Here is a 27,420-nt window from a genome sequence, read left to right on the forward strand (position 1 = left end):
TGAAGATTTTAGAACACATGACACCTGTCACAGATATACCCTTCCCCAGCATGCCTTGCGAGGAAGAAACTTCTCTAATTGGCTGCTGGGGAAAACTTGCTCTGCCAGAACCCCTCTAGCGCCAACTGCCGGCCAGGGATGGTACTGCATCCCTGGAGTACAGATTGACCTAGTGGACATTTCTGGAATGACAGAAGTCCCAATTTAAACAAATTGTGAATGGGAGCAAAGTAACTCTCCCATTCCCCACTAACTTTAGCGTAGTGCCCATGCTGAAAGCAAGGGGGCGCTACACCCATAAAAGGCAAATCCATCAGGGCCTTCTTAGAAGATTGGTCAGCCGACCAACACTTAAGCCAGATCAAGCAGCGCAACACCACCGCAAAAACCGAGGCTCTGGACAGCAAAGGAATAGTATCCAAATCAGACTCGCAAACAAACTTAAGGCCTTGCACTAGTTGGTCGGCCAAAGCTACCTCATCCGGAGGCGCCTGACGAGCTTTTAGCCCCTGGAGCAGTATCTTTGCCCATTCAGTCAGCGTTTGAGATACTAGAGCCTCAGCCACCGCTGGGCGCACAGCCGAGCCCACCACTGTGAAAAGATAGAGGGCGATTGCCTCAGCCTTCTTGTCAGCAGGGTCCTTGAAAGCAGGAGCCCCTTCCACCGGAATAGTGGTCACTTTGTTAAGCCTGGACACAGGGGGGTCCACAACCGGAGGAGAGGTCCATTTCTTCAGGAAACTCTCCAAAAAGGGATACCGTACCGCCCAATTTTTTGGGGGCAGAAAAACCTTCTGTGTTTTTTTCACAATCCTTGTACAACAGCTCATCAAGATAAACACTTTTTTGCAGTGCGGGTCGGCTTACGTAACCCAAGGTGGACGACGCCTCTGCTGCTTCCTCCATCTTCAGTGTGTCTCACACTGCGGTGCTAAGCTCACTGACCAGAGCCTATTGAGTGCTGATCCAGACCCGAAGCCATCCTCACTGTCTGAATGGCCGCGGTCCGCGGCCTCCGACGCATTAGAATCCTGGCCATGAGCTTTAGCCGGGCCCGACTCGGCATCAGAATTGTCCCCGGAAAAGATGGCGGGGGAAGGGGGTGCTTTTTACCCCCCGAGCTCCCACGCGCCGATTCCACCCTGGCAACAAAGGCCTCCAGGACTGCCGACATAGCATGCACCGACACATCAGGTGCAGGGGCACCAGTTGCTAAATCAGGTGTTTCTGGGGAGGAGGCGCCGGATTCCGAAGCCATGCTGACCCACGTGTGTGACACAAGGACCAAGGCCCAGCACACTGTCCACCCTCCTAGCCGCTGCGAGAACGAGGGATCCCCCCCAGAGGACTCAACACCCAGCAACGGATACCGCACAGTTTGTTGTCTGTCTCCCAGCGCCGTTGTGAGTCACGCCGTCCCCCTGTGCGCCAAATTACAGACACTAGAGGCTAAAAACCTCCACCAAAATGGCAGACTGACAAAAAAGCGCGCGACCACAAGAAAATGGGCGCCGAAGAACACTAGAGGCCAAAGCGGCCCCGGGCGCCGCCAAAATGGCCACCGGACATGTGTAATCACAGAGGTAACAACAGAACAAGGCACAAACAGCAGGCCGCAAACACTCGGGAACCCACACAGAGGCCCCCTCACTAGGGACAGCCAAGCTACCCCCCCAGGAGACAGTACAGCCCCCCCGCCACCGGATGACGCCCCCCCAGGTGGCCCATGCAGCTAGTCTAGCGCAGGTAGGAGAGAGGGAAAAGAGGAGCAATGAGGTGGAAAAAAAATCCCCCAAACAGCCTCCCCAGGAATGCCCAGCCATGTTTCCCCCCCCACCAAAGTAGGGAAAAACATCTACTTACCTGTCTTGCGTGGACTCGCTGGAAGCAACCCTGACAGGTCATCTTCTGCATGGCACGAAGGTGACTGTTGGCCCTAGCACTGTGTGAATCATGGAGCCTGGTCATATGTGTACCCCGGAGCACGTAACTCACTGGCCACCCCTGGAACGACGGGGCATATCGTGGACAACCCAGCGCGCAGCCAACGTTAGGGACACGCTCGCTGGCCGAATCTAGGGAGACTCCAAGGATCTGGGATCCAGCCTATCGCCCAGTCGGCAGTTGCTAGCAAATCTCAGGAACAAAAAGGAAAAAGAAAAATTAGAAAATAGAAAAAAACTCCAAGAGCCATGGGCTAGAAGGGAGCCATGTCCTTCCCCTAAACTAGGCAGAAAAAAACTAAGCTGCATGGTGCAGGGAGAGGGGTTGTACCTAGAGGGACCGCCCCCAGGGCGGTACTGTACAGTTTGTTTGATGTGTTTAAACATTAACCTGTTTCTGCCTAGTCCTCTCCTAGTTGAAGGCTGAATACCCACTTAGTCAAGAGAGTGCTGTGTCCGTCCGTGAACGAAAGAGAAAAAACAAGACTTTTACAAATCACTTTAACTGCTCCACCTGGGTGCCCAAGACCTCAATGGCAGATGTCAAGATGAAGAGCGGCTTGAAAACCAATGAACCATGGCTGCAGCCAGCGAAACAGCAGTAACCACTATCTCTGTTCAGTCTGCTTAAAAAAAAAAAAAAAAAAAAAAGCAGGTATGACATTAGGCAGGGCTCGACAAATCCCGGTCGCCAGGTCGCCATGGCGACTAGAAATAGTGTCCTGGCGACTTGGCTTGGAAGGTGGTCAAAAAAAATATATATATTTTTTTTTTGTGAGCTGGCGCCATCTGGTGGTGAGCCGTTGGTATTACAAGTTATTACCACCAGATGTGAGCTGGCGCCATCTGGTGGTGGCCGTTGGTATTACAAGTTAAATAGTGATTATAATGTAATTTTTCACTGCCATCTTCTTCCCTCTAATTAGAACCCCCAAACATTATATATATATTTTATCCTAACACCCTAGAGAATAAAATGGTGATCGTTGCAATACTTTGTCACGCCGTCTTTGCGCAGCGGTCTTACAAGCGCACTTTTTTGGGAAAAAAAATACACTTTTTTTAATTAAAAAATAAGACAACAGTAAAGTTATCCCCATTTTTTGTAATATTATGAAAGATAATGTTACGCCGAGTAAATTCATACCCAACATGTCACGCTTCAAAATTGCGTCCGTTCGTGGAATGCCGACAAACTTTTACCCTTTAAAATCTTCTTAGGCGACGTTTAAAAAAATCTACAGGTTGCATGTTTTGAGTTACAGAGGAGGTCTAGGGCATAGAATTATTGCTCTCCCTCTACCAATCGCGGCAATACCTCACATGTGTGGTTTGAACACCGTTTACATATGCGGGCGCTGCTCACGTATGTGTTCACTTCTGCGCGCAAGCTCGTCGGGACGGGGTGCGTTTTCTGGCTCCTAACTTTTTTAGCTGGCTCCTAGATTCCAAGCAAATTTGTCAAACCCTGACATTAGGGTTCTATAGGACCTCTGATGTCTGATATTTAGACTATGCCATCACGCAGGGGACTAGTCAGTCCACTTGTTATAGCAATAAAGTTATAAAAATAAAAATAAAAAAAAAGTAAAAAAAGGCCCCTGGCATCCACAAATGAAAAAACATGAACCAGGTGTGCACACATACAAAACTGATAGCGCAATGCATATTAGGTATCACCACCAATTGTTTCTAGGCCAATCATATATAGTTACCTCTGAGCTGTAAGACCCCTTTCACACTGAGGCAGTTTTCAGGCGTTTTAGCGCTAAAAATAGCGCCTGCAAAGCGCTTGAAAACTGCTTCTCATGCCTCCCCAGTATGAAAGCCTGAGTGCTTTCCCACTGGGGCGTGCGCTTGCACGACGGGAAAAAAAAGTCCTGCAAGCAGCATCTTTGTGGTAGTTTGGGAGTGCTGTATACATCGCTCCTACACCGCCCCTGCCCATTGGAATGAATGGGCAGCGCTTCTGAAGCGCTGCAACACGGGAGCTTTTAACCCCTTCTTGAGGGTTAAAAGAGCCCACTAGCACCCGAAAAGTGCCACTCAAACAGCAGTAAAATGATGCTAAAACTAGCTGCGCTTTACCGCCAACGGACCCGCCGCCCCAGTGTGAAAGGAGCCTTAGGGCCCTTTCACATGTGCGGACCGTATGTCCGCATTTTCATCCGTCCGTTTGCGGATGAAAACGGGACATACATTGGTCCCTATGTGATTGCGGGTGTCAGCGGATGAGCGGGAGGGGTTTATATTGTATTTCTGGGCACTAAAACTACATTAAGGGGTCCATGTATAAAAATTCTGCTTTGCGAATGTACCAATCATTTTCAAACGTACAACAAAGCTTCACCATAATTTGCTTAACCACTGGCTGACCGCCAGCATCATTTTGATGCTGGCCTTAGTAGCAATAGCACGGAGAGAGAGGAAAATGGCCACAATGGGGTTGATTTACTAGAACCAACAAGGCTCTAAAGCCTAGTACACACTAGTAGTCCTTTTTCATTCAACCCAGCAGGGCAGAACGAAAAGAAAAACTGACAGCTCAGGAGGAGATGCTGTACTAACTATCCAACGTTAGTAGTTATCTCCCCTGCTGTTCTACAGGGGGGACACCCCACCCACAAGAACACTCCGGTCAGCACTCTCAGCTAGGGCCGAAACAACTAATCGATTATGAAATGAATAGATTACTATTTTCATACTCAAATAATGGGCCAGTAACATAATGGGGTTAAAAAAAAAAAAAAAAGACTAAAATTAGCCCTTATAGTACAAAAAGAGCAAATAATCGCTACTGTAAATATTATTTTCACAGTTCCACAGTAAATAAAATTTACCCCTTACAGTAGCAATTTCCTTCTTTTTTTTTTTGTACTATAAAGGGCTAATTTTCGTTTTTTTAAATCCACTTGGTTACTAAATGTCTTGAGCCTGGTTCACACCTATGTGTTTTTTGGTGCTTTTTGCAGAAACGCACTACAGTTCATAGACATGGTTCTATGGGACACGTTCACATCTATGCTTTTTTCAGCTGCTGCGTATCTGGAAAGGGTCAGGGGCTTTTTTTTTAATGCAAAACAGTGCTTTTTTGGTTCAATATACTTCAATGGAGAAGCTGCAGAAAAGCATGTAATGCATTTTTGTAGCAATTTGTGTTTTTTAATCTGCCAAACGCAAATCACAGCAAAATCATGTGTGCAAAAAATCAAAACGCACAGCAAAAAGCACTGAAAAAACGGATCAAAAGCAAACTGCATAGGTGTTTACCGAGCCTTATGCTGGCCACACGGATCAATTTTCAGACGAGAATATTCATACAAAAAATCTTTGTACATTTGCTGAATGAAAGAATGTTGTTTGAAATGTTCACTTGCTTTTAACATTCTGTTTTTAAAATGAATGTAATTTCTGAATGAAAACCACATAACACTGTCTGAAAATTATTTTCTACATTTTCCTTTCACCGTCGTTGAAAACGAAATTCAATTTGACCCCACTAACGATTAAAGAATCTAACGAACATTCTAAAAAAAAAAAAAAAATTTTTTAAGGAAGACATTGTTTTTGTATGGCTAGCACATAATATATTACAATTCTGTTTGAAAATCGGCAAAACATTTTTTAACTTTTGTTTTTTTATTTAAAGTGGTAGTAAACTCTGTACTACCACTTTTACCTACAGGTAAGCCTACAATGACCTACTGACTGCAGCGGCGCATGCGCAGGGGGGTGGCTCGGCTAAAGGCGGACCGTGCCAGCAAAGAAGTCACCCGTGCGCATGCGTGGGAGTGACAACATCGCCGCTCCAGCCACTCGCATCGCTGGAGCGGCGTTACCCGGAAAAGACACGCCAAGGCAAGATGACATCTCCCTTGGCGTGGACCAGGTAAGTTCCCCACGTCTCATTCCAAGGTAAGTATTTCATAATGAGCTAGTATGCGGTGCATACTAGATCATTATGCCTTTCAGGTATGTAAAAAAAAAAAAGCTGCTGCGGGTTTACTACCGCTTTAAATAAAAAAATGTATCCGAGTCTTATGACATTTACCAGATTCCACCTCTAATAGTATTATATTATATATATATATATTATATTATATATCTCTTCTGTCTGTTATTCTCAGAGTGGATTAGATATTTTGCTCCCTAACCATATAGTTGGTTACAGTATTTATATTTAACACTGCATAGAGATATTTAAGAATAAATTGCCTTTTTATTAAACTTTACATATTAACTAAATTATACACCACACTTTTTTTAAGGTGATTAATCTAAACAATAAATCGGCCAACTAATTGATTATGAAAATAATCGTTGCAGCCCTACTCTCAGCCATTGGCTGAGAACGCTGAGCGGGAGCCACTCGGCAGACATTTTTTGGTCATGCCCCTTTCGCCCAACTTCTGTTGGACCGACTCCAGTACACAATGGCCGAATGTTCCCCACATTCAGCCCGTGTGTACTAAGCCTAAGGCTATAGGAGCTAAATGGCACAAAGAACAAGTTAGGTGCTCATATCACACCATATTAAACTGCCCATTTTCTGTCACTGTCAGCTGCTCACTCAGCAGAAAACAGCATCTGTAATCCTCATAATAGTTTAGTAAACCTCTGCACAGTGAAAATTTAGCCGCAATAGTCACTATCACACACCTTATCCCAGGTCTAAGCTCCTTCAGAAAAAAATCAAAGTCGGCAGCTACAAATACTGCAGCTGCTGACTTTTAATATTTGGATACTTACCTGTCCTTGAATCCAGCGGCGTCTTCACTCAAGCCACCATCATCTCGGCTAATGGAAACAGCCGCTGCTCTTTGTGAATGGTCAAAGGGCAGAGGAAGGAGGAGGGGGGCCAAACTTCCAGATGAGTTTTCTGCGGCTCCCCCCAAGCAGCAAATGAGAGGAAAAGAAGTAGGAGCATCCAAAGTGCTCTTTATCAACCAATGATGTCTATTGTGTCCTTTACAGGCATGTTTTAGAGCAGCATTCAGATAAAAAAACAAAAAACTGCGTTTTGAGAGAAGTTTACTTGTGTAATTTATGCCCATGCGTGTGTCTAAATGCAGACATCTGCACGTAGATTTATTTTAACCACCACAAGATTTACCCACCTTTTATTGCAATATGGCACTGCTTTACTTTACCTGGCAATTGCGTTGTGCGACACAGTACCCAAATAAATGTGGGTGAGCTTTCTTTTGGTGGCATTGATCACCTCTGGGTTTTTACATTTTTTTGTGCTATAAACAAAAAAAGACCGACAATTTTGAAAAAATATATTTTTTTACCCCTGAAGGGATTAACCACTTAAGGGCTGCCTCCTGCACATATACGTCGGCAGAATGGCACGGCTGGGCGACCCGGTCCGAAGCTCCGGGACCCGATCGCCGCTGGAGTCCCGCGATCGGTCCCCGGAGCTGAAGAACGGGGAGAGCTGTGTGTAAACACAGCTTCCCCGTTCTTCACTGTGGTGGCGTCATCGATCGTGTGATCCCTTTTATAGGAGGACACAATCGATGATGTCACACCTACAGCCACACCCCCCTACAGTTGTAAACACACTTGAGGTCACACATAACCCCATCAGCGCCCCCTGTGGTTAACTCCCAAACTGCAATTGTAATTTTCACAGAAAACAATGCATTTTAACCACTTAATCCCCTGACCTTTAGGCAGCTAAATGCCCAGGCCAGGTTTTGTGATTCGGCACTGCGTCGCTTTAACAGACAATTGCGCAGTTGTGCGATGTGGCTCCCAAACAAAATTGACGTCATTTTTTTCCCACAAATAGAGCTTTCTTTTGGTGGTATTTGATCACCTCTGCGATTTTTTTTTTTTGCGCTATAAACAAAAATAGAGCGACAATTTTGAAAAAAATTCTATATTTTTTACTTTTTGCTATAATAAATATCCCCCAAAAACATATAACATTTTTTTTTCCTCAGTTTAGGCCGATACGTATTCTTCTACCTATTTTTGGTAAAAAAAAAAAAATCGCAATAGGCGTTTATCAATTGCTTTGCGCAAAATTTATAGCGTTTACAAAATAGGAGATAGTTTTATTGCATTTTTATTATTTTATTTTTTTGGCGGCGATCAGCGATTTTTTTCGTGACTGCGACATTATGGTGGACACTTCGGACAATTTTGACACATTTTTGGGACCATTGTCATTTTCACAGCAAAAACGCATTTAAATGGCATTGTTTATTGTGAAAATGACAGTTGCAGTTTGGGAGTTAACCACAGGTGGCGCTGTAGGGGTTATGTGTGACCTCATGTGTGTTTACAACTGTAGGGGGGTGTGGCTGTACGTGTGACATCATCGATTGTGTCTCCCTATAAAAGGCATGACACAATCGATGCAGCCGCCACAGTGAAGCACGGGGAAGCCGTGTTTACATACGGCTTTCCCCGTTCTTCAGCTCCGGGGAGCGATTGCGAGGGGGCGGCTAGAAACGAATAGCCGCGCCCTCATTCCGGATCGCTCCCCGACGATTTCCGACCGCCGCATGTACCGGGGGGGTCCCGATCGGACCCCCGACCCGCGGAAAGGCAGCGACGTGCGGGCACATCGTTCTGCCTGTACGTGCCATTCTGCCGACGTATATGTACATGCGGCGATCGTTAAGCGGTTAAATGCATTTTTTGCTGTGAAAATTACAATGGTCCCAAAAATGTGTGAAAATTGTCCGAAGTGTCCGCCATAATGTCGCAGTCACGAAAAAAAAAAAAAATCGCTGATCGCCGCCATTAGTAGAAATTTTTTTTTTTTTTATAAAAATGCAATAAAACTATGCCCTATTTTGTAAACGCTATAAATTTTGCGCAAACCAACCGATAAACGCTTATTGCGATTTTTTTTTTCCAAAAATAGGTAGAAGAATACGTATCGGCCTAAACTAAGGAAAAAAAATGTTTTTTTTATATATTTTTGGGGGATATTATAGAAAAAGGTAAAAAATACTGCATTTTTTTCAAAATTTAAGCTCTATTTTTGTTTATAGCGCAAAAAATAAAAAACTGCAGAGGTGATCAAATACCACCAAAAGAAAGCTCTATTTGTGGGGAAAAAATGACGCCAATTTTGTTTGGGAGCCACGTCAAACTGTCTGTTAAAGCGACGCAGTGCCGTAACGCAAAACCTGGCCGGGTCCTTTAGCTGCATTTTGGTCCGGGTCTTAAGTGGTTAAACACCTAGGGAAATCAAAGGGTTAAAAGAGGAATAAAGGATCCCCCTCCCCAATCATACTTACCATGGTGGATGCAGTATTGGTCCCCCCAGCGCCTCTACACTGAGAACCGAGCGATCGAACATCACCGATCACTCGGTTTTCAGGGCTCCGTGAGCAGAGAGCTGCAGACTGTCAGTCATAGCTCTCTGCTATTCTCTCTCCTCGCTCACTGGAGCGCTGGGCTGTGGAGGGGGTGGAGCGGCCGTCTCAGGCTTTCAGCGGCTTGCTGAGATGGGTGTCAGTCCAGGCACCTTGCGGATCCAGACTCCGTGGTCGGGATGACACGGTGCCTGGACTGAAATCTGTGATGTCAGCAGAGAGAGGACTGCAGTCCGCTCTCTGCTGAAAATGGGTCACAGTAGTGCAAAACAAATTATACTTTTGTGTTCCATAGGAGAAGCTCAGCCAAATGAGCTCAGGCTGGACTTCTCCTTTAACTGTGCGCCTAGCCAGTGTTTTTGTGTACATAGTGTGCTCGGGAAGAGATCAATACTAGTATCTGCTTTGCAGAGACACAGAATCCATCCCTTCCCCCCTGTCAGAACTGAGATATGTCTTGTCCACAGTTCTTCTCTGTGTATTGCAGACGATCGGGGAGTGGGGGAGGACATTGAGGGCTAGACACCCGCAGATCGGCTTCTGCTGTGAATCATCAGAGCAGAAGCAGACGCCGGTGAGGCACCCACCCCCTGCAGGGGGAAGTCCAGGTTAATGTATCAATACGTGATCCGGCACACAGCTGCTGCCCTGTAGCAGTAAAATTGCTATAGGTAGGTCAGCAAGTGTTAATGGCTTGAATAAAAGAATATTCTAGTCAGTAGAATTGAGTTTACACCGATACACATATAAACACAGTCAGGGCCGCCATCAGAGGGTACAGCCAGTACACAAGTAAGGGGCCCCCAGTGGTGGGTTGGATCCAGCAGGGGGTGGTACAAATGAAGCTGGACCATGTCAGCAGACAGCAGCTCGTAATCTCCTGCAAGAGACCGACTGCCCTCTTGTTCCTCTCTAATCTCTGGACAGGCAACCCCTGCAGGATAACGGCTGAGTTCCAGATGAGAAAGTAAGTGCACACAACAGGAGTGTGCAGGCTCTGCAATATTGGGGGAAGGAGCCAGTACACTGGTCACTCCAGGACGCCTGCTGCATGCTCACCCAGCAAAGTGCTCCCAACCTCCCCTCAGCCCCTGTGAGCAGAGTGCAGAGCCGGGGTCCCCCGGGAGGATAACGAGCATGTGGGGGAGAAGCAGCTGGCTAAGTAGAGGATGTCTTATAGAGAAGGACCCCATGCTTCAAGATCATTCTGATCAGTGCTGGCATGCAGGGCAGGCTGAAATCTTTCATCTATGGCACCCTGCTGGCTGGTTTTAGCTGGATATGTGCTGGGCAGAGCTTCTCTAGTTCTGACCCACAAGCAGGGAGCGTTGTTGCCTTAGAATGTCAAAATGATGTCCATATTATACATTATATGTAATATACTGGATAGACTTGAAGTGAGGGGAAATCTCAGTATATTGCTGGTTACGTACCTCACTTCCTGTCTTGGTGTCACCAAGGATGGGGACATTGGATGGGGGGGGGGGGAAGACTGTAGAAGGAGGACATGGGATGGGACTGAAAGAAAAGGTCATGATATGGGACTGGAGGAAGAGGACATTGGCTTGAGGAGGACATGGAATGGGACTGGAGGAGGAGGCCATGATATGGGACTGGAGGAAGAGGACATGGGATGGGACTGGAGGAGAAAGACATGGGAAGGAGTAAGAGGACATGGGATGGGACTGGAGGAGAAAGACATGGGAAGGAGTAAGAGGACATGGGATGGGACTGGAGGAGAAAGACATGGGAAGGAGTAAGAGGACATGGGATGGGACTGGAGGAGAAAGACATGGGAAGGAGTAAGAGGACATGGGATGGGACTGGAGGAAGAGAACAGGGGATGGGACTGGAGGAAGAGAACAGGGGATGGGACTGGAGGAAGAGAACAGGGGATGGGACTGGAGGAAGAGAACAGGGGATGGGACTGGAGGAAGAGAACAGGGGATGGGACTGGAGGAAGAGAACAGGGGATGGGACTGGAGGAAGAGAACAGGGGATGGGACTGGAGGAAGAGAAAAGGGGATGGGACTGGAGGAAGAGAAAATGGGATGGGACTGGAGGAAGAGAACAGGGGATGGGACTGGAGGAAGAGAACAGGGGATGGGACTGGAGGAAGAGAACAGGGGATGGGACTGGAGGAAGAGAACAGGGGATGGGACTGGAGGAAGAGAACAGGGGATGGGACTGGAGGAAGAGAACAGGGGATGGGAATGGAGGAAGAGAAAATGGGATGGGACTGGAGGAAGAGAAAATGGGATGGGACTGGAGGAAGAGAAAATGGGATGGGACTGGAGGAAGAGAACAGGGGATGGGACTGGAGGAAGAGAACAGGGGATGGGACTGGAGGATGCAAAAAAAACAAAAATAAATCTGCGCTATCTGGATAACAAGCAGCTACATACAATCCAGTGAAAAAGGAAAGCGAAAAAAAACAAAATACAAAAAATGTAGCGCTAAAACATAAGTGAGTAATAGAAAGACACTGATGGTCTATATCGCACACCAATGTGTCAATGTAAACAGAAAATATAAGTATAAGTCCATATGTTCCTCACACACCAAGTGAATAAAGAAATAGTAAATGATGTTACAAGGACACTAATTAGGTGTGTCTAATATCAATTAGAATAAGTACGAGGGTATAAGTCCATATGGGTGAACATGAACTGGATAGATGAAAAAAAACAACTCCAAATTACAGTGATTGGAAACCCACAGTGATTCGTTGTTGTATTTATGATGTGGTGATAATACCCGCCACCGGAGAGGGAGGAGGCTTACCAGATATGGTGGACCCAAATGAGCGTATGCCCAAAGGATCAAAAAAGCTGTAAATAATGTAGATGGAAAGATGTACCGGCACACACCAATTTATGCGATCAGCAAGGAGCAGTGAAGTCTTCACTTGATAACGGGTGGAGGCGGTAACATCAGCTGGGAGATAGCTCATGGGAAATGGAGAACATGCCCAGGGTATGTGGAGGAAAATAAAAGGCACATAGTGTAATTCCGTACAAACGGGGAAGTTTAATATCGGTTAAAAACACATACAATTGGTAGATTAAAAACGGACATCAATGTTTGTAAAGTGCATGGCAGCAGTAGAGTCCCGACATGTTTCGCAATAACTTGCATCGTCTGGGGCTGGAGGAAGAGAACAGGGGATGGGACTGGAGGAAGAGAACAGGGGAACAGGGGATGGGACTGGAGGAGGACATGTAATGGAGGATGAGGAGAACATGGGATGGGACTGGATGAGGAGGACGACATGTGATGGAGGAGGAGGACATAGGATGGGACTGGAGAAGGAAGACATGGGATGGAGTAAGAGGACATGGGATGGGACTGGAGGAGAACATGGAATGGGACTGGAGGAGAACATGGGATGGGACTGGAGGAGGAGGCCATGCGATGAGACTGGAGGAGGAGGCCATGTGATGGAAGATGAGGAGAACATTGGATGGTAATGGGGGGAGGAGTACATGGGATGGGACTGAATGAGGAGGACGACGACGACATGTGATGGAGGAGGACATGGGATGGGACTGGAGGAGAAAAAGCACAAGGGATGGAGGGTAAGGTACAGGAGGAGTAGAAGGACATGGGATGGATGAGGAGGACATGGGATGGAGGAGGACAATGACGACATGGGATGGGGGATGGGACTGGAGAAGGAGGAGGACATGGAAAGAGACTTGGTGGGGTAGCCGGTAGGTGGATTTGGTGGGACGTTCATTTTTTTGTGATCCGATGATGCCACTATTGATTTTCGAAATTCGGCCGACCAAGCCTTCATGTTGCTACAGAAAAGCATTTTCATGGCCAGGAATATTCTTTTCTCTCCGGGAATTTTCTTTTCTTGCACATGCGCATTTTGTTTTCCATTACATTTCTCGCACGATTCTCCCATCATTGATTAGAAAATTGTTTGTTTTTCAAATAATTTCCAACATGTCCGATTCCTCAAATTTGATTGCTGCACGAAAATCGGCTGTTGCTGCAGCCCACTAACGGTGCAACATTTGTACAAAAATAATTTGATACGATTTTCGAAAGGAATTTTTTTCGAAATTCGAACCGTGTTAAGGTAAGGTGACCAGATTTTTAAAATTAAATCCGGGGACATTTTTTTTTTACTAGTAATGACGACAGTAGTAGCCGGGGGCCCGAAGAGTAAAGCCGCGTACACACAACCATTTTTCATGTCATGGGGAAAAAAAAGACGTTTTTCTCGACGCGATACTTGTCAAGCCTGCCTTGCATACACACAATCGTGAAAAAAAAATGCTCGAGCAACGACGGCACAATAAAGGGGAAGTTCCATTAGGATGGAACCACCCTTTGGGCTGCTTTTGCTGATTTTCTGTTACCGCGTGTCAGTAAAAGTTTGGTGAGAGACGATTTGCGCTTTTCAGTCTTCATGCTTTTCAGTCTGTTACAGCGTGACGAATGTGCTATCTCCATTACAAATGCTAGTTTTACCAGAATGAGTGCTCCCGTCTCATAACTTGCTTCTGAGAATGCGCGTTTTTTTCCCCTTCGTTAAAGCCTACACGCTATCGTTTTTCACGAAGTGAAAGACGAGAAAAATTAGAGCATGTTATAAATTTGGACATTTTTCACCCCCCTAAGCTAGTAGGAGCGGGGGTGCGTAATTTAGAATTATTGTTTTTTATTCTGCACTGACTGTCTTTGAAATTGCCCCAGCCCCTGTTCAAATCCAATCCGGGGACAAAACCGGGGACAGACTTGGTCCGGGGACAGTGTCCTCAATCCAGGGACTGTCCCCTGAAACCAGGGATGTCTGGTCACCCTAGCTTAAGGGGCCTCAAAATTTCTGATGGCTGCCCTGAACGCAGTACGCGTACACATACGCTCATAAGGATTCAATAGTAGTGCCAAGCGCACTATATTTTGATACACCCGTGTACATGAGGCCTTACATGAGCCTTAGTTTTCACCTTTTCAAACAATATAATCTGAGGGTGGCTGTAAAATCCATGGAGCCTGAATAAGGCAAATTGTTATTTTTTAAAGCGGGGGTTCACCCGAAAAAAAAATGTTTTAACATTACATTGAGGCTAATTGTGGGAAGCACAATCGGGTGTTTTTTTTTTAAATCAATGCAGTACATACCTTTTCAGAGATGGATGTTCTCCGCGGCTTCCGGATATGATCTTCGGGACTGGGCATTCCTATTTGATTGACAGGCTTCCGACCAGCTTCCGACCGTTGCATACAGCGCATCACGCATTGCCGAAAGAAGCCGAACGTCGGTGCGGCTCTATACCGCGCCTGCGCACCGACGTTCGGCAACTTGTGACGCGCTGTATGCGACAGTCGGAATCCGGTCGGAAGCCTGTCAATCAAATAGGAACGCCCAGTCCGGCAGTCCATACCCGGAAGCGGCGGAGAACATCTATCTCTAAAAAGGTATGTACTGCATTGATTTAAAAAAAAACACCCGATTGTGCTTCCCACAATTAGCCTCAATCTAATGTTAAAAATTTGTTTTTTGGATGAACCCCCGCTTTCATGAGGTATTGTCATGTATTCACATGGCACCCGTTTTGTACATTCCTAAACAGCTAATGAAGCATTTCATTGCATTCTAATAAAATACATTCTGTCTTCTGTTCAAAATCTAACACTTCTCTGACTGGCCAGAGAGAACATTGGCTATTTCTTCAATCAAATATTTCTACTCGCCTTGCTCTAAAATAGTCTCGTTCTGGTTTATAATAGAAGACAACTCTCCAGCCGGTGACCTGACAGAGAACAAAACCAGCGCTGCACAAGAACTGCGTCACACTCTGCGCCCGACACCTCACTACTACATCGCTCAGGCGGGAAAATACGCCGCGCGCTGCGCTCACACCAGCAGCCAATCACAAAGCCAGAAATCACAGGGCCCTCCCTTCAGCAACCAAATTCGAGCTGGATAGCACCGCGCGGCGCTTATGCTACAAATGACTAATCAGCATCGTCACGTGCCTCGTACATAACCCACTCCAAAGACGCGCAGCTGATAGTCACATTCAGGAAACCATCTTATGACTTGCACACGGCAGTACGGCATGTGAAACCTGCCTATTGATGTTCCTGGGACTTGCTGCCACCACATACAGCCAGTAACCATTTGAGGTGCCATAGAAGAGGTGACTGTAGTGGGCCTGGGGGTTTCATAAAGCACCTGAATGCGCATTCTCTGCTTAAAGAACATACGTAAATGCAGGTGCATTCTGCAACCTTTGGCGCCATGTTTGCCAACTGTCTGTATTTTCACGGACAGTTTGTTTAACCACTTCAATACAGGGCATTTTCACCCCCTTCCTGCCCAGACCAATTTTTATTTTTCAGCGCTGTTGCACTTCGAATGACAATTGCGCAGTCATGCAACACTGTACCCAAATGAAATCTTTGTTTTTTTCCCCCCCACAAATAGAGCTTTCTTTTGGTGGTATTTGATCAGCGCTGTGTTTTTTATTTTTTGCACTATAAACAAAAGAGTGACAATTTTGGAAAAAACAATATTTTTTACTTTTTGATTTAATAAATATCACAATTAAAAAAAAATATGTTTTCCTCAGTTTAGACCGATACGTATTCTACATATCTTTGGTAAAAAAAATCACAATAAGTGTATATTGATTGGTTTGCACAAAAGTTATAGCATCTACAAAACGGGATAGATTTATGGCTTTTTTTTTTTTTACTACTAATGGTGGCGATCTGCGATTTTATATTTATATATATATATATATATATATATTTTTTTTTATAGGGCTGCGGAAATTAACGATTAATTGCTCGATTAATCGTTAATTTCTTTGATCGATTAAAATAATTTTGACAGTGAGCTCCGCGGTCTCGCCCATAGTAAAGGCCACGGCTTCGACCTAGCTCCGGAGCCGAGGCCATCTTGGTCCACCCGGCGGCAGCCGAGTAGCGGCGCACTGATGTCATCATCACCCGCCCGCCTGCTTGTATCATCTTCCCTTGCGCACCGCACGTGTCCATCAGCTACTCTGCGGACGGGTCTGCCTGCCTAATGTATAGTCAGGTAAGAGAGGACAACCATCCTGTGTGTGGTAACATTATGGAGGCAGATGTATATATTCCTGGAGTAAGGGGGCAGATGCTTCATTTATACTTATGAGCCGGTGTATGTGTATATTCTTGCAGTATGGGGACAGATGTGTGCTGTAATATACACATCTTCCCCCAAGCTGTAATATACACATCTGCCCCCAAGCTGTAATATACACATCTGCCCCCATACTGCAAGAATATACACATCTGCCCCCATGCTGTAATGTACACATGGGGGCAGATGTGTATATTCTTGCAGTATGGGAGGCAGATGTGTATATTAAAGCATGGGGGCAGATGTGTATATTACAGCATGGGGGCAGATGTGTATATTCTTGCAGTATGGGGGCAGATGTGTAAAAAAAAATGACTTACGTCAGTGCTACAGTTTGAATTTATTTGTGTGAACAGTTAAGTCATGGATTGAGGAAACCAACTATTGTCGAGTGATTGTATATAGTGTATACCACATTTACCACTGACTAATGCAGAGTTACAATGCAAGGAGATCATCTAAAAGTAGTTGTATCCGTATGTGCGTTAATTATTCAAAATTAGTCGATTAAAAAAAAACGATTAATCGAACACAAAAATTTTAATCAGTAACAGCCCTAATTTTTTTTTATTGTGACCGTGACATTGCGGCAGACATATCGGACACTTTTGACACATTTTTGGGACCATTCACGTTTATACAGCGATTAGTGCTATAAAACTGCACTGATTCCTGTGTAAATGTGATGGGCAGGGAAGGGGTTAACACTAGGGGGCACTGAGGGGGTTAATATTGTGATATATTGTGATATAGTGATTCTAACTGTAGGGGAAGGGGAGGAGACCGATCTGTGTTCCTCTGTATTGGGAACACACATCGTTTACACACACAGATCCACACTACTGCCGTGATCGCAGGTGCTCAGCGGACATCGTAGTCACCGGGTCACGAGCGATGGCGCGCGCGCCCCTCTAGACAGCCTGGAAGAAAGGACGTCATATGACGTCCACCCGGAGGGAGAGTTCCTGCCGGCGTCATATTACTATGGTCCGGTAAGGAAGTGGTTAAAAACAACCTGATTTCTTACATCTGCGAGCCCAGGTTCATGTATGTGTGGGCTTGGAAGGCGCGTTTCCAACCCACGGAGCTGGGTCAGAACTCTTAGGCCTGGTTCACACCTATGCATTTTTAGTTTTGAAGAAACACACTACAGTCCATTTAACATGGTTTCCTATGGATGTAGTTCACATCTGTGCATTTTATGGAAAGGGCCAGGGATTTTTTTCTGGTTTTTGGTTCCACAGACTTTAAAGTGGAGTTCCACCCTGAAAAAAAAAAATTAAAGGAATTTTTTTTGTTTTACTCATCCGAAATACCTGTTGCTATGTAGATGTTCCTAATCTTCCTCTTCCTTATCTGGGGTCGGTCTTCTTCTGCATCCTCCTTCTGGTGAATGGGGGGGGGGGGGCGCGCTGCCTTCTGGGAACTGTGTGTATCCCAGAAAGCAGCTGCCCATTCGCAAAGCGGCGCAAGCCTCGCGCATGCACAGTAGGAAACGGGCAGTGAAGCCGCAAACTTCACTGCCTGTTTCCCTTACTGAGGATAGCGGCGCCGGGACCTGCAATGATCCGGATCGGCATGGGGGGGAGGGGCCCATCATCGCAGGCGCTTAGGACAGGTAAGTGTCCTTATTAAAAGTCAGCAGCTACAGTGTTTGTATAAGTAGGGTTGTCCCGATACCACTTTTTTTTGTTTCAATGTTTTTTATTTGTTTTTCAAGTAAAGAATATATGTGTCAACAAAGAGAGCAGCGAACAATCCTTGCATACTCTGCACGTATTAAGTCGTAAAAAAAAGAAAACAAAACAAAAAAAGGGAAAACAAGCAAAGAATTTTTTTTTTTTCTTTAAATAATCAAACATAACAAAAGTAAAAAGTGAAATGATACTGGTTAACATAGGAGCAGGCATCCAAGCATGGAAGCAATACAACAATGCCCGATACCACATTTTTAAGACCGAGTTCAAGTACCAATACTTTTTTTTAAGTACTCACCGATACCGATTACCAATACTTTTTTTTAATGTCATGTGACGTACTGATAGATGGCACTGGCTGATGGGCACTGAAAGCTGGCAGTGGCACTGCTGATAGGTGGCACTGATTATGCAGCACTGATGAGTAGCACGCACTGATGGCTGGCACTGAAAGATGGCATGCACTGATGGCTGGCACTGAATGATGGCACTGATAGGTGGCACGCACTAAAATATAGCACTGATAGGTGGCACGCACTGAAAGATGGCACTGATAGGTGTCACACACTGATGGCTGGCACTGAAAGATAGCACTGATAGGTGGCACGCACTGAAAGATGTCAGTGATAGGTATCATGCACTGAAAGATGGCACTGATAGGTGGCATGCACTGAAAAATGGCACTGATGGCTTGCACTGAAAGATGGTACTGATAGGTGGCACGCACTGAAAGATGGCACTGAGAGGTGGCACGCACTGATGGCTGGCACTGATAGGTAGCACGCACTGAAATATGGCACGCACTGATGGCTGGCAGTGGCACTGATGGATAGCTGGTTCTGATGGATGGGCACTGACAGATGGCTGCCACTTATGGGCAGGCACTGAAATAAATTACATAAAAGGAACTTAAACTTTTTTTATGCTGCCTGCGACGCCCATCTTGCTACACCCTGCACTTGGCCACATAAAAGCAGCAGCGGACATTTTGTTACACCCAGCCCGCACTATATGGGCTGGGTGTAACAAGATGTCTGCTGCTGGCTTATTGTGGCCGAGTGCAAGGTGTACCAAGATGGGCTAAGCACTGACTTTACAGCAACAACACGAAGCGTCTCTTCAGTTGCCGAATGTGACGGCTCCAGTCATCAATGGATGATGGCTGTGGCTGCCCCCTTTCCCCCGTGCCAGCTTACCTGCTCGCTTGCCCTGCCGGCGGACTCCGCCCATGGGACTTCCTGCTGCACACCGCCTCTCCCCCCCCCCCCCCCTTACCGTTATCGGATCTGGCATCGGGAGCATTTGCGCGAGTACTTGCTCGGTATCGGTACCGATACTAGTATCGGTATCGGGACAACTCTAGCTATAAGTCTTGGTGTGTGTGTGTATGTGTCTATAATATATATATATAATTAGAGCTGCACGATTAATCGTTAAGAATCCAAATTGTTATCTTTTTCCCTTCCCAATCTTCAAAACAGCATGTCACATTCTTTCTTAGACCCCATACACACCATTAGATTTTCTGCAGATTTCTTTCTTCAGATTTACCAAAACCATACAATAGGAGGTCAAACCTTCAGAGCTTCAATTTGTATGCAATCAAGCAGGCCCTTGCTCTACATGGTTTTGGTAAATCTGAAGACAAAAATCTGCAGAAAATCTAATAGTGTGTATGGGGTCTTATGCCGCGTACACACGGTCATTTTTTGTGATGAAATAAAACAACGTTTTTTATCATGAAACAAAACGACTTTTTTTTAAACTTCATTTTAAAAAACGAAGTTGCCTACACACCATCGTTTTTTCAAAATGCTCTAGCAAAGCGCGGTTACGTTCAGCACGTACGACAGCACATTCAAGCTTGCGTCATAACTTGCTTCTGAGCATGCGCGGGTTTAAAAACGTTGTTTTAAACGTCGTTATACCCACACACTATCATTTAAAATGACACAAAAAACGACGTTTTGAAAAACGACATAAAAAATTGAAGCATGTTCGAATTTTTTTTTGTCGTTTTTCAGAAGACATAAAACAACGTTTTCCACACACACGGTAATTTTAAATGAAGTTTTTAAAAACGTCGGGTTTTTTTTCATCACAAAAAACGACCGTGTGTACGCGGCATTAGGCTCGATTCATACCTATGCAGTTTTATTGCATTTTGCAGATTTGCACTACAGTACATTTTACATGGTTTACTATGGAACACATTCTGTAGTGCAAATCTGCAACAAGCACCAAAAATGCATAGGTGTGAATCCAGCCTAACAAGTGCAGAAAATTCTCACAGCTGGGGAAAAAAATAAAAATAAATCCAGGCAACCTGCCAAGTTTTATTACAACACCCAAATAAGTAGAGACAAAGTAAATTTTTGTTATTTCATTAAGCCCTGGTTCACACTGGGTACGATTTGGAACGATTTGAGATGCGATTTGACATGTCAAATCGCATCTCAAATCGGCGGCAATTGTCGGCAATGGCACTGTCCTAATCAGTGCGACGCCGCATCTGCGATTTCAAAAAGTAGTTCCTGTACTACTTTTTGCGATTTCGGGCCGCGATTTACATTAAATTGCGGCCGAAATCGCGGCAAAAATCGCAGCCGTAAAATCGCGCATTTTACCGCGATTTTGAATTCGCAGCAGTGTGCACCTAGGCTAAAGGAAAGAACTCAGCATGTAAATTAGGGAAGTTTAACCATTTAAAGACCAAACCTTTTCTGACATTTGTTGCTTACAAGTAAAATCTATTATTTTCTGCTAGAAAATTACTTGAAATGCCCAAACTTGAGATATATATATATATATATATATATATATATATATATATATATATATATATATATATATATATATATATATATATCAGTGATGGCGAACGCGTGGCACGCGTGCCGCTCCCGGCACGGCAAGCTGTTTTGGTGGGCACGCGGTGACAATGCAGAAATGTCAAAGAAAAAAAAATTAAATCGTCAACCGCAACTAGAAACTACATTTCCCACACTACCCTGTGCTAGCGGTGACGTGTCCGAGTGGGCGTAACTTAGAATGAGCGCCCGGAGGTCACGTGTTAGCTTACTACCCAATGAAAGCTCTCAGATCATCCACTGCCTGACGTGCTGCTGGGCGTGACTGGGAGCATGAGGAGAAGACGCACGGCGGGAAAGAGCTGCAAGACTCGTGAAGCCATCTTCTTCATTGCGCAGTTTGATTCAGCTGCAGACAAAGGTAAGAATACTTATTACTCGAATACTATTTAGACATGGGATACCTGGGTCGTTTTATGACGTCTATTATGGGTTGCCCTGCTAACATCACCCAATCTAAAATGTAAAATTTTGCTGAACAATTACTTTAGCTAATCTCGCTGGTGGGTGTTCTGACAGTTGCTGACTGACTTGGGAAACTTTGTTCTGCAAACATATTACCCCCCTCATTGCTGTTATTGGGTCTAGTTGTCCTTTCCAAACATATTACCCCCCTCATTGCAAATGACACCTATGCCCAATAACAGCAATGAGGGAGGTAATATGTTTGCAAATGACACCTAGGCCCAAAAACAGCAATGAGGGAGGTAATATGTTTGCTGTTATTGGGCATAGGTGTCATTTGCAAACATATTACCTCCCTCATTGCTGTTATTGGGCATAGGTGTCATTTGCAATGAGGGGGGTAATATGTTTGCAAATGACACCCAGGCCCAATAACAGCAATGAGGGGGGTAATATGTTTGCAAAGGACACCTAGGCCCAATAAAAGCAATGAGGGGGGTAATATGTTTGCAAATGACACCCAGGCCCAATAACAGCAATGAGGGGGGTAATATGTTTGCTGTTATTGGGCCTAGGTGTCATTTGCAAACATATTACCCCCCTCATTGCTCTTATTGGGTCTAGGTGTCCTTTGCAAACATATTACCCCCCTCATTGCAAATGAGGGGGGTAATATGTTTGCAAATGACACCTAGGCCCAATAACAGCAATGAGGGGGGTAATATGTTTGCAAATGACACCTAGGCCCAAAAACAGCAATGAGGGAGGTAATATGTTTGCTGTTATTGGGCATAGGTGTCATTTGCAAACATATAACCCCCATCATTGCTGTTATTGGGCCTGTGTCCTGGCCTATGGACAACAATGACACACTTTTTTTTTTTTTTCATTTTAGCCCTTTGGATTCTTCTTTGCAATTCTTGTAGAATCTACAGCAGCTTCCAGACCCAGCAGAGCGGTGTCAGCAGCGGCACAGCGCGACTTCTTGTTTCACAGGACATTGGACGATTTGAGCTTATATCTGTCTACATTAAAAAAAGTAAGTTGCTAAGGGTCACATCTGGCCCCCGGGCTACGGTAGTTTCCTGTGTCCCTATGGACAACAATATTGATACAAAAAAATCACTGGCGCTCAATGGGAAATAACTAATATCCCATGAAATACTTGAAACCCTCGTATGGGCTGAGAACAGTCCGTGCTGCAGAGATCCGGATACCCTGAAGTACCATAAATACACAAATACACCAAAAAGGAAAACTCTGCGCTCCTGAAAGTTCACCAATTATAAATCCACTTAATGTTTGTGAAGAAAAAAACATACATTAACACTTTAATTTTCGGAAGATCCAGTCCTTTATATGGTTAAAAAAGGGAAAGTTTCCACAATGTGCACAATATGATAAAAAAAGTATAAAAAAAACTTTCCAAATGTCTGCATCAGACCAGCACCCTCTTCAGACTTCAAATGGTTAAAGCTTGCGGTTTTAGTTTGTGGGCTGTCTAGCAAGACATCATTAGTGCAAATGGTGAGCACAGTACATTACCCAGCCAGATGTAAACATCGATCGAATGTCCTTCTCCTGGCTGATGTAACAATGTCCGGGATCCTAAGCTCTCTCCTATGCGGGTCTGGAAGCTTCACAGACCCGATAAATGTGACTGCTGGAGACACAGGGTGGATCAGCCTATCAGAAAGGACGCTCTCCCTGGGTGAACATGCAAGCGTCCCACGTCTGAGACACTGTTTGAGTAAACCAGCTGTACTGCAGGGAGAAGTTTAGGCGCCCTCCAGTGGGCAAATTGCAGTATGCGCTTGTTGAAAAATCAACAGCGTTGCATGGCGATTAAAATAATCGGATATAAAAGTTCTTATGCATGAATAGGATCTTCCATCATAAAAGGGGGATATTAAGAGGGGTCCTAGACGACGCGTTTCGCCCTTACAAGAGCTTTGTCACAGTCCTGTGACAAAGCTCTTGTAAGGGCGAAATGCGTCGTCTAGGACCCCTCTTAATATCCCCCTTTTATGATGGAAGATCCTATTCATGCATAAGAACTTTTATATCCGATTATTTTAATCGCCATGCAACGCTGTTGATTTTTCAACAAGCGCATACTGCAATTTGCCCACTGGAGGGCGCCTAAACTTCTCCCTGCAGTACAGCTGGTTTACTCAAACAGTGTCTCAGACGTGGGACGCTTGCATGTTCACCCAGGGAGAGCGTCCTTTCTGATAGGCTGATCCACCCTGTGTCTCCAGCAGTCACATTTATCGGGTCTGTGAAGCTTCCAGACCCGCATAGGAGAGAGCTTAGGATCCCGGACATTGTTACATCAGCCAGGAGAAGGACATTCGATCGATGTTTACATCTGGCTGGGTAATGTACTGTGCTCACCATTTGCACTAATGATGTCTTGCTAGACAGCCCACAAACTAAAACCGCAAGCTTTAACCATTTGAAGTCTGAAGAGGGTGCTGGTCTGATGCAGACATTTGGAAAGTTTTTTTTATACTTTTTTTATCATATTGTGCACATTGTGGAAACTTTCCCTTTTTTAACCATATAAAGGACTGGATCTTCCGAAAATTAAAGTGTTAATGTATGTTTTTTTCTTCACAAACATTAAGTGGATTTATAATTGGTGAACTTTCAGGAGCGCAGAGTTTTCCTTTTTGGTGTACCTATGGACAACAATGAAAACATATTTTTTTTTTCATTACAGCCCTCTCTCCGGGATTCTACTTTGCAAATCTTGTAGAATGTACAGCAGCTTTCAGACCCAGCAGAGCGGTGTCAGCAGCGGCACAGCACGCCTTGTTGTTTCACAGGACATTGGACGATTTGAGCTTATATCTGTCTACATTACAGAAACGTAAGTTGCTAAGGGTCACATCTGGCCCCCGGGCTATGGTAGTTTCCTGTGTCCCTATGGACAACAATGAAAACATATTTTTTTTTTCATTACAGCCCTCTCTTTGGGATTCTTCTTTGCAATTCAGAATCTACAGCAGCTTCCAGACCCAGCATAGCGGTGTCAGCAGCGGCACAGCGCGACTTCTTGTTTCACAGGATATTGGACGATGTATATCTGTCTACAAAACCGTGAGTTGTTCTACCTTTTTTGTGAAATGTTGCAATAATATTTTTGGTATAGGTAGGTAGGGATAGATTTGTATTGGGTGCTTCATCCATCCTTATTTTATGCATTTTGTGTTTTTTGTAGACATGAACAACCAAAAATGAGTACATCAAAAAAAGCAAAATTAAAAACAGATAGTGGAAGATCACTCCAAATGACACAGTCATTTGGAGTGATTGAACGCAATGGGAAAGCGTTATGTGTTCTGTGTAGTGAAAGTGTGGTATCTCGCACATCTAGTGTCAAACGTCATTTTGATACCAACCACAAAAGTGTTGCCGAACTTGGTGTAGCTGAAAGAAAAGAGTTTCTTGATGGGAAATTGAAGAGATATCACTGCCAGTATCGTAGTTTTTGCAACTATCTTTCTAAAACAAATTATCTGGCAAATGCCAGCTTTGAAATTTCACTGTGCATAGCAAAACATGGAAAGCCCCTCTCTGATGGCGATTTTATCAAAACGGCCATGTTGGCTGTGAGTAATTCCCTTTTTCATGAATTTCCAAACAAGGACAAAATTAAGCAACGAATCTCTGAAATGCCACTTAGCAGAAATACTGTTAAAGATAGAGTCCTGCGTATGGCAAGTGATGTTAGTCAGCAGCTCACCACTGACTTACAAAAGGCAGCCTGTTACTCCATGTGCTTGGATGAAAGCACAGACATAAATAATCATGCAAGGCTAGCAGTAATTTTGCGTTATGCTGTTGGTGACACCATGAGAGAGGAGCTCATGAAACTGTTGTCTTTGCCTGGAAGAACACAAGGGATAGATATCTACAATGCTGTGATGGAGGCTTTTGTCTCACAAGACATAAGGCCAGAAAAAGTGGTTTCAGTTACTAGTGACGGGGCACCTTCCATGGTGGGGGTAACATCTGGTTTCATACAGTTTTTTGTCAAAGAAGCAAAGCACCCAGTCATTCAATTTCATTGTATTATACATCAAGAAGCTCTTTGTGCCAAGGAAAGCAGCAAAATATTAGACGATATCCTCAAGGATGTCACAAAAATGGTGAATTACATCATGGCTCGTGCTCTTAATTTTCGACAGTTTCAAGCACTTCTTGATGAGGTACAGGCACAGTATAATACTTTACTTATGTACAATAATGTACGATGGCTAAGCAGAGGACGGGTCTTGGAGAGATTTGTAGCCTGTTTGGATGAAATTAGGCTGTTTATGAATGACAAGGGGCAGGAATATCCACAGCTCACTGATATGACCTGGCTCACCAATCTCATGTTTTTTACTGATTTTACAATACACTTCAATGTCCTGAACAAAAAACTGCAAGATTTAGGGAAAACAGCAGAAAGAATGTTTTGTGATATCAGAACATTTGAGAGAAAACTGCAGGTTTTTGAAAGAGACCTTGAAAGTGGGCAGCTGAAATATTTTCCCAATCTAAAAATGCATTTGGAAAATTCTACAACATTTACAGACAATCCAAACCATCATGAAATCTACAAAGAATTTTCTAGCATTATAGCAGTTGCAAAGGAGAATTTTGGCAACAGATTTGTACAGTTCCGTAAGATGGAAACAACCCTGAGTTTTCTTACTTCTCCAGATAAAGCCAAATTTGAAGAACTTGATCTTTCCTGCTTACACTGGTTAGATTTAGAAAATTTGGAAATGGAGCTACTGGAATTTCAAGAAAGCTCTATCTGGAAAAATAAATTCTCTGACCTGCGTGCCACTCTTGAAAAGATGGAGTGTGAAGGGATGACCAAAGACAGCACAGTTGCTAGTTCAGAAAATGAAATACTTAAAGTGGTTGTAAACCCACTATTTGGACTTTTACCTACAGGTAAGCCTACAACATGGCTTACCTGTAGGTAAGGATAATATCTCCTAAACCTGCACGGTTTAGGAGATATTACCCCCGCAATGCGGGCGGCGCATGCGCAGGGGGGACTCCACGGCTGAAGGACCGGCATCGCCGGACCCTGCCGATTTTAAATCTCCCGCGCGCACGCGCGGGAGTGACGTCATCGCCGCTCCAGCCAATCACAGCGCTGGAGCGGCGATACCCGGAAGACACGCCGGAGCAAGATGACATCCTGCTCGGCGTGGACCAGGTAAGTGGTACACACCTCGTTCCGAGGTAAGTATTTCATAATAGGCTAGTATGCGATGCATACTAGCCTATTATGCCTTTTGCATTGCAGGTTTGGGGGGAAAAAAAAAAAGTTTATGCGGTTTACAACCGCTTTAAAGTGTGGAATTCTCTGCCAAATAATTTTAAGGCAATGAAAACACTTGGGATTGCTTTCCTTACTTTGTTTGGGTCATCCTATGCTTGTGAGCAGCTGTTTTCAGCATTGAATTATATCAAATGTGATGCCAGAAATAGACTAACAGATGATTTGAGTGCTGTATGTGTTGCTCTCAAACTAACGGAGTATGAGCCAAGGTTTGACAAGTTATCAGCATGCATACAACAGCAAAAATCACATTAATTGTGCAAAAGCATCCCAAATCTTTATCAACGCCCAGCCAAGGCATCTTTAAAAATGCCCAGCAATGGCATCTTTAATAATGCCCAGGCAAGGCATCTTTACCAATGCCCAGCCAAGGCATCTTTAAAAATGCCCAGCCAAGGTATCTTTAAAAATGCCCACTGCTCTGCTGGGTCTGGAAGCTGCTGTAGATTCTAATCTACAAGAATTGCAAAGAAGAATCCAAAGGGCTAAAATGAAAAAAACAAAAATGTGTCATTGCATCTTTACCAATGCCCAGCAAGGCATCTTTACCAATGCCCAGACAAGGCATCTTTACCAATGCCCAGCCAAGGCATCTTTAAAAATGCCCAGCAATGGCATCTTTAATAATGCCCAGGCAAGGCATCTTTACCAATGCCCAGCCA

General features: G+C 44.6%; 2 protein-coding genes across 3 annotated transcripts in view; one reads left to right on the top strand and one right to left on the bottom strand.

Annotated features, from left to right (window-relative positions):
• The window catches only part of LOC120927019 (synaptonemal complex protein 1-like), a 141,988-nt gene extending 126,773 nt beyond the window's left edge, over positions 1 to 15,215 (bottom strand). The window contains exon 1 of one of the 2 annotated variants that reach the window (XM_040337415.1): positions 14,996 to 15,215. The gene's annotated coding sequence lies outside the window, so the exon portion shown is untranslated. The remainder of the gene's footprint in view (positions 1 to 14,995) is intronic. The other variant, XM_040337416.1, reaches the window with a different exon arrangement.
• A 10,371-nt stretch (positions 15,216 to 25,586) lies between these two features.
• Positions 25,587 to 27,087, top strand: LOC120927020 (general transcription factor II-I repeat domain-containing protein 2B-like). The gene is made up of 2 exons (XM_040337417.1): positions 25,587 to 26,327; positions 26,774 to 27,087. The coding sequence occupies exons 1-2, from the start codon at positions 25,650 to 25,652 to the stop codon at positions 27,011 to 27,013; spliced, it is 918 nt and encodes a 305-aa protein (XP_040193351.1). The 5' UTR covers positions 25,587 to 25,649; the 3' UTR covers positions 27,014 to 27,087.
• The last annotated feature ends 333 nt before the right edge of the window (positions 27,088 to 27,420 follow it).

This window comes from Rana temporaria, chromosome 2, assembly GCF_905171775.1.
Source record: "Rana temporaria chromosome 2, aRanTem1.1, whole genome shotgun sequence".
NCBI classification, from domain to species: Eukaryota; Metazoa; Chordata; class Amphibia; order Anura; family Ranidae; genus Rana; species Rana temporaria.

Excerpts from the sequence above, each read along its gene's own strand:
- LOC120927020 (XM_040337417.1), top strand. The coding sequence starts at position 25,650 with ATGTACAATAATGTACGATGGCTAAGCAGAGGACGGGTCTTGGAGAGA. Across the intron at positions 26,328-26,773 it reads AAAATGAAATACTTAAAGTG|TGGAATTCTCTGCCAAATAA; the intron begins GTTGTAAACCCA and ends CGCTTTAAAGTG.